The sequence below is a fragment of the Trachinotus anak genome, unplaced genomic scaffold (genome assembly GCF_046630095.1).
Source record: "Trachinotus anak isolate AG129_WGS33_773 ecotype Australia unplaced genomic scaffold, CSIRO_AGI_Tana_v1 ptg000013l, whole genome shotgun sequence".
In the NCBI taxonomy this organism is placed as follows: domain Eukaryota; kingdom Metazoa; phylum Chordata; class Actinopteri; order Carangiformes; family Carangidae; genus Trachinotus; species Trachinotus anak.
In genome coordinates this window covers 21,507,393-21,527,655 of record NW_027273864.1, presented here as the reverse complement: position 1 = coordinate 21,527,655, position 20,263 = coordinate 21,507,393, and the positions used below count along the sequence as shown (strand labels likewise).

At 39.9% G+C, this 20,263-nt stretch overlaps 1 protein-coding gene across 1 annotated transcript; it reads left to right on the top strand.

Annotated features, from left to right (window-relative positions):
* Positions 1–4,155: 4,155 nt before the first annotated feature.
* On the top strand, positions 4,156–19,720 carry st7l (suppression of tumorigenicity 7 like). Its single transcript, XM_071494716.1, has 15 exons — positions 4,156–4,334; positions 4,748–4,830; positions 5,351–5,510; positions 5,591–5,645; positions 5,821–5,936; positions 6,158–6,236; positions 6,527–6,615; positions 6,944–7,044; positions 7,197–7,311; positions 7,419–7,491; positions 7,641–7,743; positions 14,585–14,735; positions 15,173–15,265; positions 15,439–15,578; positions 17,659–19,720. Exons 1-15 carry the CDS (start codon positions 4,166–4,168, stop codon positions 17,752–17,754), a joined length of 1,623 nt encoding a protein of 540 aa, XP_071350817.1. The 5' UTR covers positions 4,156–4,165; the 3' UTR covers positions 17,755–19,720.
* The last annotated feature ends 543 nt before the right edge of the window (positions 19,721–20,263 follow it).

The following is a 20,263-nucleotide window of genomic DNA, read 5'->3' as shown; positions in this document are numbered from 1 at the left end:
CTTTTGGTTTTTATTGTCTTTTGTCTGTTTTATTGATTTTATTGTCTTTGTCTTTGTATTTGTAATTCTCCCTGTTATACTTGCCTTGCTAACTGACACTTTGTCTCTCTTCTCTGTGTCTTTTATTGCTTTGTGTGCACTTTGTAACTCTGCTATAAAAATGAAGTTATTATTAGTAACAGCAGGAATTGAAAGGTTGTGATTTGTATTCAAAAAACCTTGTAATGTCAAAGTGGTGGTGTTGTTACAGGTTGTTCTACAGTCATTCAGAAATACTTTTAATTTCGCTATTAACACAGTGCCACTGTCAAGGTGAATGAAGAGCACATTTGAGGATAAAAATAAGTCTCTGCATCATGTTTTGCTCTTGATTTGTGTTTTGCGGTTTGGGCTAAACTTTTGTTTACGCTTGGATTATGGATTAGAACTCTCATTATGGACCCATATCTGCTTCTTCACACTGGCAAGCAAAACAGCTAATAGGACAGTCTAGAAAAAGAAAAAAAAAACACTGGGAAAGAAAAGAGAGACTGTGAACAAAGTACCTCAACTTGTGATGATGTCAGACTCCTCTCACAGTACAAACACAAGCAGCCTTATTAACATTAAAAAGGCAGGATTTGCTCTATCGGAGCTGCTCTAATTTCTAACTGCACAAAGACTTTCATTACTCTTGTTGTTTACAGTTACACATTACTTAACACCTTTCTAAAAGTACTGTGACACCTCTCAAGCTCCTGCAACTACTGACGTGCAGCTGTTCATCCAGACTACCTGTGGTTTTTGTCGGTGCACCTTACCTTACCTTTATTGTTACTAAAAATGACGTTCTTGCAGCAGTAGAGAAAAAAAAGGACCCTGACTACATGAAGGTAATTCACATGTATTATTCATCTCTACCTCTTCCATTTATACTTACAGCTGGCTGGAGCTGTATACAATGAAAAAGCCAAGGGATGAGAGGCTCCTATGCTGTTATTCCATGCTTTGTGTTTTCACTCACCACTGCTCATAGTGATAAAAATGATTATGCTTTATGTTTTGCAGATTTATTATAAAATTCCAGGGAATTACATTATATCCCTTTCTATTACAGTGATACCTTTGCAGTGGTTTTACGAAAGGGTGATTAAAAAGGTAAAAATTGTTATGTTATAAGAAGAGAACAGCCATCAACATGTGAATGTAAAGTGTTACATGACATATATTTTCCTTGCTGCTGTTTGAATGGTGGATGTCCTCTGTGCTTGAGCATTGTGTGCTGTAAATTAGTCATTATGGTAGTTATGAAACAACATGTCCATTTGTCCTCAGATTTACAGAGAAAAAGGTTGAAATGATGTTCTTTAAGGCTGAGGTCCTTTTTCTGTGGCAACATTGTTTTCAGATGTGGTCAAATGATATGATCTCTCCTGATGTAAAAAAAAAAAAAAAAAAGAACACGCATTTTCAGAAAATGAAGTGTTTTGAGAGAAATGAGTTGCGGAGGGAGAGTCCCTTCATGCAGACAAGTAATATAAACTCACAGAGAGAAAGCAGTGTGGGAGACAAGAACCAGTTTCATAAAGTTTTCCATCAGGGCAACGACCACCATATGCAGAGCTGACTAACGACCAGTCAAATGTATGTACATTTCCAGTGCACTATGGTACTTAAAGCATACTTTATTACTCATTAAAATTGCATGATATCCAAATCTCTGCTCAGATAACACTAAAATGTTTCACTGACACCAAGAAGACACGATTAAAATGTGCATGTGATGTGATGAAATTACGTGTTTTTATAGATTCTTGCTTTTGTAAATCCTTATTTGTTTAAACAGCTGTGAGTCTTGTGAACAATATGATCAACAGAACACCGGGTATTTTCAATTCTGAAAGTGCAGCCTCTTAAGTAATAATGAGAGTGAGAAATGCAGTGCATTTAAGTGAAAACCCTGATTAATTATGTATGATTAGAGGACTCTTAAAAGCTTTGAGGAGAGAAAAGGAAAGAAACTACATAAACAGAACATGAAGTCCAGAATGGCTGGATGGATACCAGACATGAAATTGTAAATGAACCTTAAGTATACAGGTGACTGCAGAATGATGAGCGATATTGCTTCTGCATGGCTGGACACTGGCTGACCGTTTGTGTACAGGTCATGTCACACTTTGTGCTAAGGTACATTCTGTTGTTCACAATTTTTTCATATCAGTGGTATGTTTTATATTTGCAATCTATAAATAAGTCAACTTTTTAAATTACTTTTAAATTAAAGTGTGTGATTACAGCCCATACAATGCAGATGTCCTTGCATCTTCATCTACATACATATCATACTTCTGTTGATATTTAACCAATATAAGTGGTGCAGTGTAAATACAAGAGATGATAACAGTGTTATCTCTGTATATTCTTGGAAGGTACATTTGTGTTTTATCAAAGAATGAGTCACTGAGCAGAGGTCATTTGGAAATATCATTTGAGCTGGAAACACACTCAGACATGCAGGTCATACTATACACTCCATATCACTTTTAGAAACCTGTCTTGTTCCCCCTTCCTCTCCTCTTTTATTCTTCTTTTCTCCCACTCTTCCTCGCTGTCAGCGGCATCATGCATGTTTTCACCTCTAAAGTGATTGTACCTGATTTATATGACAGGCCTTTAACCCTGCGTGTGCTTGTCCAACAGCATCAGGAAGAAAACACCCAAGGGCATGTGTGAGCGGGACCGAATCTGGCTCTCTGTCATTCAGTGGCTGTAACCTCCAACTAGAATATACTCCAACAAATCACATTTATTCCTTCACTGTTAGGAGATGTGAGTCAGTCACACAAGGTGAGAGGGGCTGTTGGGTTGTGTACAACCAGAAATATAATTCTTTCTTATCTTGCAAAAAATTCCTTTGAATTGTTTATTTTGAATAAATTAATAAATAAATAAATCTATGTTCATAAAAATTATGGGAATAGAAATCTCTGACTATACAATGATTGGCAGTTTGAACGAAGCCAAATAGTTGGATCCAACTCTCAGTCTTGAATGAGGCTTGAAAAAGTTGTTTGGTAATTAATTTGTAGAAAATATTATCTCAAATTTGAGTACATTTGCAAGCCTGAAAAGATGAATTTCTAAAATGTTGTGATGAATTTAGAGACCAGAAGAAAGTAAACAAAACTGATCGTTGTCTCCACCTGCAGTCAGTAGATGGCAAAAGAAGTGAATGGTTTGGTGATGTAATGGCCCCACTTCCTGGCCATGAACAGTATTACATGCTACGGTTTGCAGAGAATCTGCAGCAGATTATTCTGGTTGTGGTTTTCCCACATTTATAACGGTGGTGATGAATGTCAGCAAATATTCCCAGAAGCTCACATCCATCAAGTTTGTTATTTAATCTAAGCAAAGACAAATGCAGCTTTCGGATAGTAGTGTGTATTGTATTCATATTTCATTATATATTTCATCAATTATATATAATATATATTCTGTTACTTTAATATGAATATTCTTGTGGGGGGGGGGGGGGGGGGGGTTAGGCTGTTGGTCAAACAAAATAATCAATATGAAGACATCTTTGTAATGGGCATTTTTACTCAAAGATTTTACAAATTAAAGGATCAAAAAGTAATAATTATTTGTGTTAATATCAGTTTCTTGGAGCCCTAATATAAAGCAGAATGGTGAAAGAAGTACTCAGACTCCTTACTTAAGTAAAGCAATAACAAAATACATCCCCTGCTATCAATTATTTTTACATAGCAAGTAAAAGTACAGAAGTATCATAAAAACTAGTATACAAAATAAGCAAAATAAGCAAAAGAACTTATTGTGCACAATGGCAATGTTATGTTCATGATGAGCTGTCAGAGATGCAGCAAACAATTATTTTCATATCTTATTAGTTTACAATTTAAATAAATAATCATAAATGCGCTTTGATTTTACTCAAGTGTAAAACCTTTATATGAAGCCGATTATTCTTAATGTTTATGATTAGTTTTATTTAGGTGACGAGTCAATAATAGTATTCCTCTACCAAAATATAAAAATGATAATAATAATAATCATTATTTTTTATAGCCTCCGGAAATGGATTTGTCGGTAGCGATTTCAAAATAGAAGTCCTCTACGTAGTCACGTGACTCCTCTGTTTACAGACATCCGGAGTAACATGGAGGACAGTACTGGCAGTAATCCCCAATCTCTTGGATTTACAGAGAAATTAAAGTCTTGGCTGTCTTGGTCATGGACCTACGTGTGCTTCATTTGGTTCGGCATGGTGCTGATCATGATATACGTCCTGTGGAGCCCGCTGAAACTGCAGGAAACTCTTACCTCAGGTGAATTAATGCAACTGCTAGCTAGCTATTGTTAGCCTCCGGGTGTCTGGCTTTAGCTGGCAGCAAGCGGGAGCTGTTCGTGGTTTGACAGTTCGTTGCCCGAGTGCTTCAGGCGCAAATAGAGGCGACTTTCTGTTTAGAAGTCGAGTATTTCGATACCTCTTGCCAGGAACTAGTCGCAGCATTTTCCAACAACAGCATGTACTGATTCGGTGTTTTATTGCTGTGTTTTTAAGTTTGCTGCTGTGTTATACAAGACACTCTGCTCTGCACAACCTAAGACTTTTTTTTTTTTTCTGTTGGTGTTACAGCTGTTGTTAACCATTTTCTGTTGCATGGTCACAACAGAGGACACTAACTTTTTCCAGTTCTGATGGCACTAAACTGACTGACTCCTCTTTTTCTCCTTTCAGCCTCAGTGTTTTTAAATACGCTGACCCCTAAATTCTATGTGGCTCTTACTGGAACCTCCTCTCTCATCTCTGGACTCATCCTTGTGAGTTATAACCCCAGTTATTGAATTTTTCACCCTATAAATACAATTATAATCAGTCACTTTTTGTATTTGTGCTTCAGGCCACTTAATGGATAGGTTCCCAATTTGGAAGTCTGCCTTAAAACCATTGTTAGGTGCTCTTATGTACATTCAAATGGGATTTTCTTGCTGTAATCATTCCTCCTGTTTGTACTGGACATTAAAATATCCCTTACTTTCAATGTAAGTGATGGGTTATAGCCCCACTTCCCAGTCCACAGTCCCTGTTCTGTGCAAAAGTGTATTCAACAGTTTGTCTGAAGTTATCACGTGGCTCCAGCAGTCTGTCTTAATAGATTCCAGTGGGTATCTTCCAAAGGTTCAGTCTCTTTTTTTTTTGTATAAAATTACCACTGTTTGTTTTCCAGTGGGTCTAAATTAATTATTTTAGCGTACCCAGGGACATCAGTACCAGCCCGTAACTGTTACCTTAGCATATACTTTTTTTTAAAGTACGTTGTCACCATATGTCTCAACACAGATATTTGAGTGGTGGTATTTCCGTAAATATGGGACCTCATTCATTGAACAAGTGTCAGTGAGCCACCTGCGTCCTCTCCTGGGAGGAGTAGAGAGCAGCTCCACGACTGGTCTGTTCTCATCAGTTAATGGAGAGGCAGAACCCAGACCCAGCGTTTCAGGTAAATATGTATACAATACAGTCCATAACAGCAATACTTCTGATAATGCTACTAACACTAATGACGATATCTTTTTCTAGAGTGTAAGGTCTGGAGGAATCCTTTGAATCTGTTCAGAGGAGCAGAATACAACAGGTATGTATAGAAGTATGATTCATATGTAATATATATAATGGTTCATACTGCAAAACTATTTATTAAGTTGCATACTGTGTCTGTGGTGCAAGAAAATTAATTCCGTTTAATTTGATTCACTGTGGGTTATAAAACTGTAGCAAAATAGTTTTGTATTTTACTCTGTGCACGACAGGTACACCTGGGTAACAGGGAAGGAACCGTTAACATACTATGATATGAACCTGTCTGCTCAAGACCATCAGACCTTCTTCACAGGAGACACTCAGCAGTTAAGGCCAGAAGATGCTGGTGAGTTTAAATCATATTCAGGCTAAATCCCTACACTGTTTGCATATTTTCCTGGAAGATATTTCTTTGGTTCTTTGCATATGTTCACACAAAACTGCATTTTTTTTGTTTGTTTGGTTTTTTTTTTTGTGCAAATTTTGACTTACAGATGCATACAGATGAACATATTAGGAGCATAAGGTCACATCTATAATAAGCCTGAGTTCATCATCTCATTACAGTGATGCAGAAAGCCTGGAGGGAGAGAAATCCTCAAGCCCGGATCAGAGCAGCTTACCAGGCCATAGAAATGAACCATGAGTGAGTCCTCCTCTTACACAGTTATGTACATATGAGCACCTTAAATACTGTGTCTATAAACATAATAGTGTATCTTGTAGATAGCATCTGTTGTAAAATGGGAGTACTCAAAGTAAGTTTCTGTAGTTAAGAACATAAATACATTAATATAATCATATTATGGTCTCTTTATGGGTGCTTTCATGCTCCCATTAAGAGATATGCATGCAAACACAATTGTTGCACAACTGGAAAAATATAATGAGGATGGGTTGTTGAATTTCTGTCCTTTTGTGTGTGCATGTGTACAGTTGTGCTGCAGCCTATGTGCTCCTAGCAGAGGAAGAAGCCACAACGATCACAGAAGCTGAACGCCTCTTCAAAAAAGCACTGAGTATTGGTAAGAATGGATTTAATGCAATAGGCACAATTAGTAGTTGCAGAAAGATGGCTAACCAGTTTAACAGTAACTACATCCGATTTAAACACTGTGCAACTCCACATCACAGATAAGTGGTTGTAAGTAGAACAGGTCACAGATGTCCACACCCACCTCTGGTGTTGTGTGTTATCACAAGTACAATATTACATCAATGCATCAGTTCATTTCCACTACACAAGACCACGAGGTGCAGTGAGAAGTCTGAGGCCTGTTCCTGATTTTATCACAGTTACTCATGTTTTAAATTTGTATAGACTATCTCATATTTTCTGTTTGCTATCCACAGCTGGAAAAGATATCAACTTACTGGTGTACATTAAACGCAGACTGGCAATGTGTGCACGCAAGCTGGGACGGATTAAAGAAGCAGTGAAAATGATGAGAGATGTGAGTTTCTATCTGAAGTGGATTATTTCAGAGTAGCACCTTGTAGTGCTTACTGCTGTAGTGTGCAGCATACTCATGCAGCTAATATCTACTATATATCAAATAATGGCAGTACAGTAGTACTAACAAATTGTATATAACTGTGTTTACAGTTAATGAAGGAATTCCCTCTGTTGGGAATGTTAAATATACACGAAAACCTCTTGGAGGCACTTTTAGAGCTTCAGGCATATGCTGATGTCCAAGCAGTCCTTGCCAAATATGATGGTAAGACAATTTATCCAGTGTTACAGCTCAGTGTCATTAAAATTTGCCCTGAAAAAATGTACTGTATTGGTTTTGTTATGTGACCCAAATTTCCTCCACCATTGCAGACATCAGCTTGCCAAAATCAGCCACTATATGCTACACATCTGCACTGTTGAAAGCACGGGCTGTGTCAGATAAGTACGTGTCCTTTTGATTTATAATGTTGAAAATATCTGTTAGCACTGACTTTTTGCATACGATTAGACATCTGTATCTCTGGCTGCTGTATCAGTAGAATATAACTTTGTGAGCAGCAGCAGAGTCTCACGTGCGGTGTGTTGCCACAGGTTCTCTCCAGAGGCAGCGTCCAGGCGGGGACTAAGCACAGCAGAGATGAATGCTGTGGAGGCCATACACAGAGCTGTTGAGTTCAATCCACATGTGCCAAAGGTCAGTCATTAGATGAATGAGTGTCACGTAGAGTGTGTGGGACTGTAAAACCTACTAATCACATTGTGATGTGATATCAGGTTATAAACATTCATAAATGTGACTTGACTTGTTGGTGAGTCAGCCCTCCTGAAAAGTGTCTTTTACATCTGGTATTAAAATTATCAGTATTAAATCTCTGCAGAGGAATAAACTTAACAACGTTAAATGACACCTTCCATGTCCTTCCATCTCCACAAACACTTCTTCCTCTGGTAATCTTGACAAAACTGACACTGAACAATTCACATCCTGTATCCACAATCATACACTCATCCCTACCTGGACACCCCACTCTTCGTGGAATTTATGCATTAAAGTATATTGTTGACTATGCAAATGCTGTGGTGCAAGTTTATAGTAAATTTATATAGTAGATATTTTTACGCACATTTTTTTTTATATTTAACCTGTTCATATCAGGCTGTGGTGCAGCTTTTGAATAGAGCAGCCTTGATTCCAGACATGCTACATACTTGCTCACCTGCAGGTGTCAGTGTAGGTCGACATACAGTCACTCTCAACCAATTTTATCACACCTGAAGTGTCCGTTGTAGATCCAGTGTGAATTAGCTGATTCTTTCTCTATATGAATGTTTTTGATAAAGTGATTTATATTGTTATAGTTATTTGAAATAAATCAATATTTGAAATTTATTTCGAAATCAGTTATTTGAAATGGATCCATTGCTTTTTGAAACTGTGCAGATAGTTTGGTTAGAATTTTACCTTGAGATCCTACGAAAAACTGTAAATAAAAAGTACAACATTGGTCATAATAATGCATAGTAGGGTACAGATCTATAAACAGGCTGGGCAAGGGCACAGATGGGACTACACTGGATACCTCTGTGGCCTTTCACATCAGTTCCCACAGGATTAGATGTCACACACTCAAATGCACACACACACAGTCATACAAGTAGTTGCAGTGCAGTTTTGTCTTAGTTTAGCCTTTGTAGTTTGGTGTTTTCATCACGTGGACTCCTTTTCTGAGAAAGAGAAAGAGAATCAGTGTGTTTGTGTATGTGTGTGTGGAGGGGGTGTAGACGTCAGCCAACACTTTGATCCAGCCTTTGATTTTAAAGTGAGGGCCCTCATCTTCAATGTCTTTCCAACTGCTCCCTCCCTATCCTGCCCAGAGGCAGCCGTCCTCTTCCCTCTCATCACGTACCCTCATCCTGTTTCTTATCCTCTCATGTTCCCTTATCCTCTCTCATCCCCTGTTTGAGCCAAACAGAGACTCGGAATATGACCCCCACTGCCAACTTTATCAAAATTGACTACTGTGACTGTAGCTGAAGATTAAAATAACACTGAAATAGAAACTTGTAACACACTTTTCACATATGATAAATGTTTAATTTGTCTTTTTGCATTGGACTCAGACATCTGATACCTACTTAGGCCTTGTAGCAGAGTTGTGTCGAGTTTGTATCGAGGATGTGAAAATGTGCTTGTACTGGGAAGGGGGGGCATTGTTGCTTTGTGTTGTCTGACACGTCTGAATGATAAGAGCACCTGTGACTGGGCCGGCCTGTTGTCCTCTTTTGTAGATTTGACCCTAATAGTGTAGAGACTTGTTCAGACTTTGGTTGAGTTTGGTTGGGCTTCAACTAATAATGCATCCACTGGTGATATATCTTTTAGGATTATTTCATTAATTTAGTAATAATGTAATTTTTAAAATGTCAAATGTGACAAATTTCAATCACAAATGGTTTGAAGCAATGTCTAGTTTGACTGTACTTTACTTTATCAGCAGCATTGGCAACTGTTGCAGTAAAAGGTGGCAGAAATGGATTGAGAAGGCAGGGCTGATTTTTAATGAGCAGCTAAATTTACTGTTACTTCAGATCAATTTAGCTGCCACATACAGCTCCTAATTTAAAGTATGAAGAAGCATTCCTCCTACATCTCCTAAGGTATTTTCCCTGTAGATTAGAAATAGTAATTAAACAAGGCATTAATTATTAATTTCTACATCTGTATTCCATGGCAGGAGATGCGTCCAAGGTGACGTAACAACACAGCTTGTGTGTATGTTTTCATTGCGATAGAGGAGCTATAGCAGATAGCATGAAGAGTAGAGCAGCCTTGGCTATTCTAAGTGGATTTTATTTAACCATCATCAAAGTACCAGTGGGGAGTCATGGCCCAGAGTTTATAGAAACAGGCTAGTAAACGGAAGGTCACCAGTTTGATCTCTATATCTGCAGGATGGGGAAAAGTAAAAGATTAGTGCTTTGCCCTCCCTTATTAACCTCCCTCATGAGTTGCCCTTGAGCCAGAGTATTAGCCCCCCACTGCTCTAGTGGTGTTGCTCAGTTACGAACAGATTAGACTGTGGTTGTACTGTGCAGCTTCCAGGTGTCAGTGTGTGCAGCTGAATGTGAATGGGGCTTGAAAAACTTAAGTAAAGACATGCTAGTGGCTCTGTGAGCTACAACAGTGCTTTGAGCTAAATGCTAACATCGTTATTGTAACCTTCTCATTGTGACAATGCTAGCATCCTGATCTTTTGCAGGTGTGATCTTCACCATGTTCATTATCTAAGTTTAGCCTGTTAGCATGCAAGCATTTGCTTATCAGCCCAAAACCTAAGTACAGCTGAGGCTGATGGGAATGTCATTAATTTTTCAGAAACTAAAGTATTGGAGAAAATGTCATTTTGACCTGATGATGGCGCTAGAGGAAAAGTCAACCACATCAAAGTTATTACAATTCATTCCCAAGGGGGACATGAAAGTCGGTACTAAATTTCATGGCAACACACACATAATGTGAGGTTCTGAACCACAAATGTCATCCTGCAGGCGACTTGTCTTTTGACGGTCCATCCAATAGCTGTTGAGATATTTCAGTGGTGGACCAACAGATCTGCTTGCACGGTTAATACACCCCTCCCCCCCAGAGAACAGGTGGATTAATGAAAGACCATTGTTAGGTCAAGCATTAAGTGTGTGGGTGTGCTATCAAGCATGCCAAGGAGCTTATATATGAATATCATGCAGGGCTACATCACATGAGCTCATTCAACTGCTCAGAAGGCTATACACACACTAAACCCACATCCACGCACACACGCTTCAATCCCACAGCTGTTTCAGTGCACACCATCCTCCTCCCACATGACCCCTTTTCTCTTTTACCCTCACCAGCTCTCCATCTTGCTCCTATTTCCTTCCTCTTCCCCTGTGCTCCCTTCAGTTTTCCTCTTCTCCACATCTTCTTTTCCCTCTCTATTTATCTTCTTGTTCTCCACCTTCGCCCTTCTCTCCATCTGTCTGTTCATTCCAATCAGCGTCCCTACCAGCCGGTGGTTAAGAAGCTGACAGTTTGCTGGCTGCTTGGACAGCTGATCAAGTGTTCCTGCTACCTGAGTCTGCTTTACATTTACATTTACTACCACTTTGGTCCATACTCATTCATTTTGGAGCAGTCAGAGCGACCCGATCCCATCTACCTCGCTAGTTTACTCCACTTTGGAGGGCAGTTTCTCATCTCACCCCATTCTGGTTGACATGCTCTCATCTAGATCGCCTGTCAAGACTCAGAAATGCAGACCTTTTCTTAGTTTACCTCTGAAATTGGCTATTTGGTTTGTGAGTTGCGGTCCTGGGTTTGTTTTTGAATTAAGATGGATGAGGTTTGATTCAGAGAAGAAAAAGGAGGTAGTTACAATTTGCCTCATCCCAGCCCACTTTCAGACAAATGTTGTGTGTTTTCTGCCACTTTCCGCTCTCTTAGCAGACCCTGGAGTAGCTAGTAGCAGCGTTTACTGACTATGAAATTCTTAATCTTTGTTTGTGTTCCTAAAGCCAACACCTGTTTATGTTCTTTCACTCTAAACGTGTGCGTTTGACTGACCCTTACAGAGCAGCTACAAGGCTGATGTCATTGTTGCCTTGTGTGTCCCATTGTGAGAGGCAAAGTGCCGCAGATTAGAATCAGAAGGCACTTTATGAGTTATGCTCTGGGCTTATGACTGCCCAGGGATAAAAGGAGAACACATGAAACTCAATCCCTTCATCAAAGAGGCGACGGGGAGTTGAGAAGCAGACCGAAGAACCGGAGAGGGAGGGAGGCCAGCACAGAGGACTGAGGTGTCACCATTTCTAATGCTGTGGCATGTGAGGAAGGACAGCTGAGCGGCCAGTCTCTCTAAATGGTTAATCTTAAAACACAGAGGACCCAGACCTACATGGGTGCCATACACTGTTTTCTCATTATCAGCAATAGACTAATGTAAAGGTAGAACTATGTGTAAAACTGTATCCAGGTTTACAAGGAGAACCAACTGTTTCGCTTATGGGTTGTCAGAATGATCAAATCTGAGGTTTAAGAATGGGCCACAAATGAAACTCAATTTCCTGCCTGTCATTCAGCTCTTGGAGCATATCCTGCCATGTTGAAGTGTGATATAAAAAAATATGAAAGCACGTCATTTCAGCAGAGAGAGTATTTGTTTTGTGCTCTACAACAGAGAAAGTTTCTTATTTTGAGCTGGCTTCCTGCCTCAACACTGGTGCCGGGGGAGCGGACGATGGTGAAAGATTTGTGCAGAGAATAAAGGAGACCGAAATGGTGATGAAGATGGAGGCAGACAGTCAAGCGTCTCGGCAGGGGCAGAGAGAGCTGATTTAAGTAAGTCAGACAGGATAGGTGAGGAGGGCAAACAAGTAGCTTCTGGTTGTCTCTAGCAGCCGATCCTTGCAGAGACTACAGAGGGTGTTGGGATGGAAAGAGAAGAGGCTGGAAGACAGGATGGTCAACTGGCATGGTTGAGTGAAGAGGAGAGAGACGAAATGAAAGACGGAGATGATGGAGTTTCTCACCGGTGGTTGCCAGCTTTATTGAGCCATTAACCCACTAGGGTGAGAGATTCAGGGAGGAAGGTTTGCGCCTGTCATCATGAATGGGTTCAGAAGTAGGAGATTGTAAATTGTATTTCAGTTGTTTTCTCATGTTTTATTTTGTATTCTTACCTCGTTTTATGTGTGTGAATGAATTGTTTGAGTGTGTTTCACTTTGCCTCAAAGTTCCTCTTTGAGGCACAAATGAAGGGACAGACTAAGTGCCCAAGGTTGTTGACCATTATTCAGTTAGAGTGAGCATCCTCCAGTGTGAGACAGTGAAGAGAGAGGAAGATGATGCCAAGTAATTGATAGGTAGTGAAGCATGCACTAGAGGTGTGTGTGTGAGTGTGAGAGATGTAGGTGAGGCAGATTACCAGTCTAGGTATCTGGGCATTGGACGCAGACAGCTGGAAAAAGGGATGAGCTAGGTTGAACAGCCTGGGCAGGCTGTGATCATGTGGGCGAGACTGGAGACAGAGGGTAAGGCAGGGGGAGATGGGTGAAGCAGCGTGGTCTGAGTGGCTGGATAGATGGATGGATGGCTGGCTGGCTGAGCCTGTGACCATGGAAGGGATTAGACAGGATTAGCTGTGGGGTAACCTTCCCAAAGTGTCAGTCTGAGATCCAGAGCGCTGTGAAGCTGGCCGCCTGGGAATCCAGCCCAGGGGGCCCCAGCCCTGCACATGGGTTTTGTTTAACACAGACCCCTGCCACACTGGGCACCACAGACATAAATCACACAGAGTGGCAGGTTGATCAAAGTCATTATGCATCCATTAATGACTTATCCATTGACAAAGCTAGGCCTTATTCAAAAATGTATAATGTGGAAAAACAGTGCTTAATATTCTCTTGTTATTTCCAGATGCCTGGTCCACGTTATGTCAGAGAGCAGACCTGCTCTATAGGTTGTAACTCTAGGATGTGGGCAGCGCAGTGAACCGACTGACTTACTGGGACAAACTTACACAGTAGGGAAAGAGTGGAGGGGTGAGCGGGGGATGTTACACATTCATGGAATGAATGTACTGTACTGTAACAATAACACACACGGAGCTTTGGAGAGCTTTTCCCTCCCACCTTGAACAATTGCAAAATAAGACTCTCAACAAATACCTCACATGAAAAAAGAAATGTTTTCAGTCAGCAGGGAGTTAGCCAGAGGAAATTGCACAATATGATGAGAGTAAGGTGCTGACTGAGAAACAAGTAGAAAATGTGAATGAAACTGTTAAAGCTGCATGGAGTGAATTGTGACCACAAGGTGGCAGCCTTTTTTTTTTTTTAAACCAAACTCACATCGACACAATTTAGGTTAACGTCTCAGCAAAAACTGCCTACTTCTGAATGATCATAAATAAACCGAAATCACATTTCAGTCCTCTTTCTCAGAACGTAAGGATGTAAACATTTGCAGACGGTTTACTTGTGAATTTTGCATGGTGCTATGAAAGAGTGTGTAGAGCAACTTAACGAGAGAGAGCAGCAAGTGTCTGCAAGCGTGTTCAAACCAGGGATACGCAATTACATGGCAACAAGGTTATAAATAGAGAGGGAAAGGAAGACGTGGAGAAGAGGAAAACTGAAGGAAGCAAAGGGGAAGAGGAGGGAAATAGGAGCAAGATGGAGAGCTGGTGAGTGAAAAGGGGTCATGTGGGAGGAGAATGGTGTGCACTTAAACAGCTGCGAGATTTAAGCGTGTGTGTGGATGTGGGTTCAGCCGTGATGTTCAGTTTTTTCGCCAACAACTTCCATCAACAAACTATATATATACCCTCTATACACAGATACACAGACTTTTATTTGGTGCACTCTTTTTAAAAATAGTTGAACCATTGTCACAGTGTAAAGTGCAGCTGTAGCAGTTGACAGGCCAAATGACATCTACATCCTGGGTGTACACTGAAGGCAACTCTTGTATTTCTCCCTCTTCTGTTCTTTAGTACTTATTAGAGATGAAGAGTCTGATCCTGCCTCCAGAGCACATCTTGAAGAGAGGTGACAGTGAGGCAGTGGCATACGCCTTCTTTCACCTGCAGCACTGGAAGAGGGCAGAGGGAGCCTTAAACCTACTACACTGCACCTGGGAGGGCAGTAAGTATCACTTCGACTCCTTCTGTTGTACACCACTGCCCTGGATATTGAGGGATTTTTGTTTTTATTTATTGTAAGCAGTGCCTTTTTGCCCAGGCTCTTTTCAAAGTGAAATCAACCCCTGTGTAAGTTCACAGTCACTACTATACAATACTTTACTCTAGCCAGTCCAAATTATTGTGTCATAGGTTTTGTATGCACAACACACCCACAAATACTCTATTTCTCCTCATAGAGGAATGAGATCATTCCTCACAGGAAGAATGTTATTGTTAGATTTTATTAGGATGTTAGCATCTTGTCACTGTGTAATATTTTGCCACTTAAGTTGATTTGCTGAAAATTGTTTCAACAGTTTACCACTACTGTAGTTTAAAATAGTTTTTTCATATTGTACTGTTAAGCCAAACTTAGTATCATTTCCTTTATATTTTCAGCCTTCCGGATAATTCCTTATCCACTGGAGAAGGGCCACCTGTTTTACCCTTACCCAGGATGCACAGAAACAGCAGATAGGGAACTACTGCCCTGTAAGTACAACAGCCTTAACTTACCTGCAGTCCTTGAATGTGTCTCAAGCCCTGTTTAACTTGATTTAAATCATCATCCTCTCACAATTTGAACCCTGTCTCTCTTCAAAATGCTTCAGTCCTGTGTGTCTGACTGTGTCTCACTCCCTCTTTCTTTCTCATCTTCACTGCAGCTTTTCACGAGGTGTCTGTGTACCCAAAGAAAGAGCTTCCCTTCTTCATCCTCTTCACAGCAGGCCTTTGCTCCTTCACTGCCATATTGGCCATGCTCACACATCAGTTCCCGGAGCTCATGGGTGTCTTTGCCAAAGCTGTAAGTACAGTAACTAACCATCTCAGAGGTTGTCATTATGGATTTTTTTTAGATGTTACTTCATTTACTTTGTTTTTTGTATAAAAATCAGTTTAACTCAGACCTGCATGGAAGTTGGCTAACCAGTTATATCTTCGGTTTAACTCTGATTTAATCTTTTTTTTTTATCTGTGTTGTAAATTGTTCTTTGTAACCTGAACCTTTTAACCCCTGTGGCTGCCTTCCATCACTGTCAGTAACACTAAAGACTCATGGGAGTCGTAGGCCTGTAAAGTCAGCATTTCCCGCCAAAACAAGCTGTAGTTCCAGCTAACACTGTAACCAAAGCTGAACAATGCAGCCTTATCAGCATAGCAAACATATCGCTGTAGCTTACAGCCTTAAAGATTTAGAAACTTAAAATGCATGGCTTCCTTTTGCTGTTTATTTATTATAGAAGTGCTGCGTTAACTGTTTTAGCCAGTTTGGCAAACTCTTTACCTTGGCTAATCCTTTGTTTATGGTCATCCTGTTTGTTAGGGCCTGCCTTTACAGAGACTCAAAGATGCAAAAACAAGACCACAGAGAACATCTAGTGCTCTTCCTTTTGTTATGGGAAAGATTGGGCGTTGATAGGATTTTTACAGCAGGGCAGAGCCTGGTTTGTGTAATGTTCAGATAGAGTGCATGAAAACCTTTGAGGGAGGAACACAGAGGTCCTCACTGTCTTCTGAGGAAAAACACATTTCTCTGTATCTACTGCTCTTGAAAAGAAAATCCAAGCAAGACAAGACAGTGTTGGTGGTTGAGGCAGTCTGCCTTCCCTTTATTTATGGATGGCAGACGTAGTAGTCGAATATGTTTCATACATTAAATGGGATTAGACAGCACTTGATTTGTACTGGTCTGGCCAGGATGATATGTCCACTTATGAGACTATTAAAGTGTCAAGTGTATCCAGCACACCTCAAGAAGTTTCTATGTTCTATAATACACATACCTATTACCTAATGTAATATACTGTATATCCTAGAGCTTAGATCTAAGTTGATATAATATCTGCTGATTATTATAAAAACATGAATGATTAAGTTGCATCTCAGGTTCTTAATATAATGAGTAATTTTCAAAGGAAAGAAGCACATGTTCGTATTCTATTTTACGTATGGTCTACATGAATGGTTTCATCATATACTTAAATACATAGTTAACCTGATTTACAGTTAGACAGAATTTGAATTTGGATAAGTAATGGCTGTAAAGCGTATCCATAACACCACCTTGGAGATGTTACATTGAAGCATCATTATAAATACCACCGCACTAAGCTGTTCTATTTGTTTACATGGTTGCACGCCTGCTATTGCCACAGGTGATCATGTGCACAGGGGAAGATGTGTAATAATCAAACACTTAATAATTGTTTAGGATATTTACTTGTGTCACTCCTTCCAAACAGAAAGAGGGAGAGTGAACATGATTGAGTCGATATATAAAAGTGTGTTGACATGTAAATCATGGATAATATAAAATTGATCCCCAAAATTGGATCAATGTATTGAGCTGTCAGCACTGCTTCTAGAAAATGATAATACTAAGATGATGCTGATGTGGCTTTTGTCTTCCCTGTATTCAAAGAAGCTTCTGGATTACATGAATAAAGCTGTTCAGCTGCACACTGTCCGACTGCAACTCGGATGGATACTGTGAATCATTCTTTTCATCTGCACTGCATCCTGTCACCTGAAAAACCCCTGCTCCTCACCTCTCTGTGCATAGCACTCCTAATGTAACACCTTTCTTGTTTCCGGAAAGGACAACAAGCAAATGAGTCAAATTTCAACCAGTGCCACTGTCAAAACTGAAAATAATCAAAATGTTTAATTTGCCTTTGGATCATGTTTTTTATTTGTAAATAAGGAGATGTTTTACCTCAGACTTTGACACAGAATCTATAACACTGTATTGAAACTGTGAAATTGTGTGCTTGTTATCTTTTCTGGATTTTTTAAAAAGTGCTTTACTTTAACATTATCTAAGAGTGGGAAAAGGTTTTCCTGGCATTCTACTGAAGGCTCGTTCTGCTTTTTCTTCCTCTCAGTTCTTCAGCACACTCTTTGCACCCCTGGGTTTCTTCGCAGACAAGATGGAAAGCTTCATGCCGTCCAGTTTTTGGCACCAGCTGACTCGGATCTGACCCCATCGCACACACATGCACACAGCGCACACAAAGACACACACATACACACCAATACCACTCCAAACCCTCATACAAAAAGTGTTTGCTCTCCTGTCTTCAGCATTACTGTCCACTTGCTGCACTGTTACTGATTATGTTGGCTGAGGTTGTATCAACACAGCAATACCACTCTTAAGATGCTCTCCCACACTGTTCCAGCAGCCAGAGCTTGTCCAAGAACACATTTAGAGGGTACTATTTGCTGCGCTTTCATAGGGCCATTCATTTTGTCACAATGTTAGCATGGGACAATTCAAAGTTTTTCAGTATCTGGTACAAAAATCTAACTAGGAATTTGTTAGAGCACTCGTCTGTTATTCACAATTACACAATACATCATGAATAAAATAAAACTGCATGCTCATACCCCAAATGGGGTGTTTGGGATGGGAACTTACAGTATATGTACTGTACCCACCCTCTGTGCCCCCCAGACATCCACCCGGGCAGATTTGAAAGTCTGTGAGACCTCCTAAAAACAGATCTGTGATTTACAGCCTCGGAGTGGCTGCAGTGTATACAACACCTCTGCAGTTCAACAGTTGTTACCATGGCGTGACACCTCAGCACTATATCACTGGGGCACCAGTCGCCCCCGCAACATCGAAATGTAAATGGGATCATCACTGTGTCACAGTATGGCCTCTCATGGCATCACTCATTTCTTCTGATTGCACTACAGACTGTTATAAGTCAGTGTGTTGGTTTAACGGCAAACAAAACTTGCAGAGGCACCCATTGCAGCAGACAAACTGGGAATCACTCAGCTCAGTCAATGTAACAAATAGCTGTAATACATAGGACTGCAGTAGCTGATGCACTGAGCATATTCAGTTAGCCTAAGATGAGTAGCATTTAGAGATGATTAGAAAAATGAACAGACATGCACAGACCGTTGTACAAAGTGAGAGTCATTCTACTTAATATGTACAAAAATCTCTGTCTGTTTACTAGAAATGGTTCACGTGTTGATTCTGCTGTAACTGGGTTGGTCGGTCCTGGCATTTTTTCCTCTGTGAAAGATTTGCTTTACTCTGTTATATCAAACTAAATAGGCAGAGATGCCAGAACCACCTTGTTGTAAAGTGTAATGTAAAAACTATCTGATAATATAACAACTTCACAGAAACAAATGTGCCTGGAATAAAATTGTAATAAAACCTGTAAATGCAATATACTATATATCCATATCCTCCACCACAGAGATACAGTAAGACTGTAAAGAATGTAGTATTTGAAGTTGTGATGTAACATTATCCAAACAATTAATTAGATATTTCCACAGGTTTTATTACATTTTAAACCATTGAAGGTGGACATGTTTGTTTTACTTTTTCAAGTTATGTTACTTGATTGTTATTACATTATGGCAGCTATAATAATCTACAGCTCATGCCTCAGGATGAAGTGAGAGTGATAGTAACATCGTTCTGACAATGTGATAAAAAAAAGTGCCTTTTTAGTACATCTCACCAACTAAACAAACAATTTGGCATTTACTTTACCTACAGTGTTGATTTCAAGTTCGGAGGCACCTGCTCAGTTTTGATGGGTTAAATGTGATATAGTTGACTTCAAAAACAATCATTTCTAATGCAGTTGTCCAGTGTGTTCAGTGAGAGGCATCGATAGATTTACCAGCCATGTAACAATGGGAAACATGTATATGCGTGTGATGTTGAAAAATTTGGAGTATATTGTTAAAAACACTGATCTAATTGAAACTACAAAGATCCAGTTTAGCACTTCACTTTGGCCTGTAATATTTGTCCGTTTAAATTCTTGACACTGTATTATATAGTGTTTTTTGTGAAGGTTACATGTACAAGTAAATGCTGAAGACAGGAGAATGTTTGAACAACTGTTAAGTACCCCTGGGGTGAGTTTGAAAGTAAAACTCAAAATAAATTACTCTTTCAGTGCAGTTTTCTTGGCCGTGTGATGTTTGTGTTTGTTCCGGAGCTCCTCAATTTTATTGTTTTAGAAATGCTACATTAAAATGCTATGGACTTGCTTTAGTAGCAGTTACCTGGGCACAGACAGGACTGTAAGGACACGCTTTGTCTGATTTAAAAATTCTGTCCGGGCATGCTCGGACAGGTACTCACAAAGGAAAACCATTTTCAACATAAAGTGAGGGATATAAATACTGTACTTTGTAATGTCATTTCCCCTCATATTTTAAAATCACTTATGTATTCATAGAAAGTCCATGTCCTGTTCAAGGACAAGCTACTCTGCGTCCGTGCTACTGCTGCTCCTGCACTATATAAAGCTGAGGGCTATCATGCCCATCATTATGATTATACCACTCTGCCACCATCAGCAGATGGTTTACTCGGCGTGTTCCCAGTGAACCACTGGTGCCATAATCGTACTCCATACTCTCGTGCTTAAGTGGCGAGCTGTAGTAATGAAAATCGCTGTCGAGTACTGTTGACAGGTGCTCAAGTGTTTGCTCTCAGTG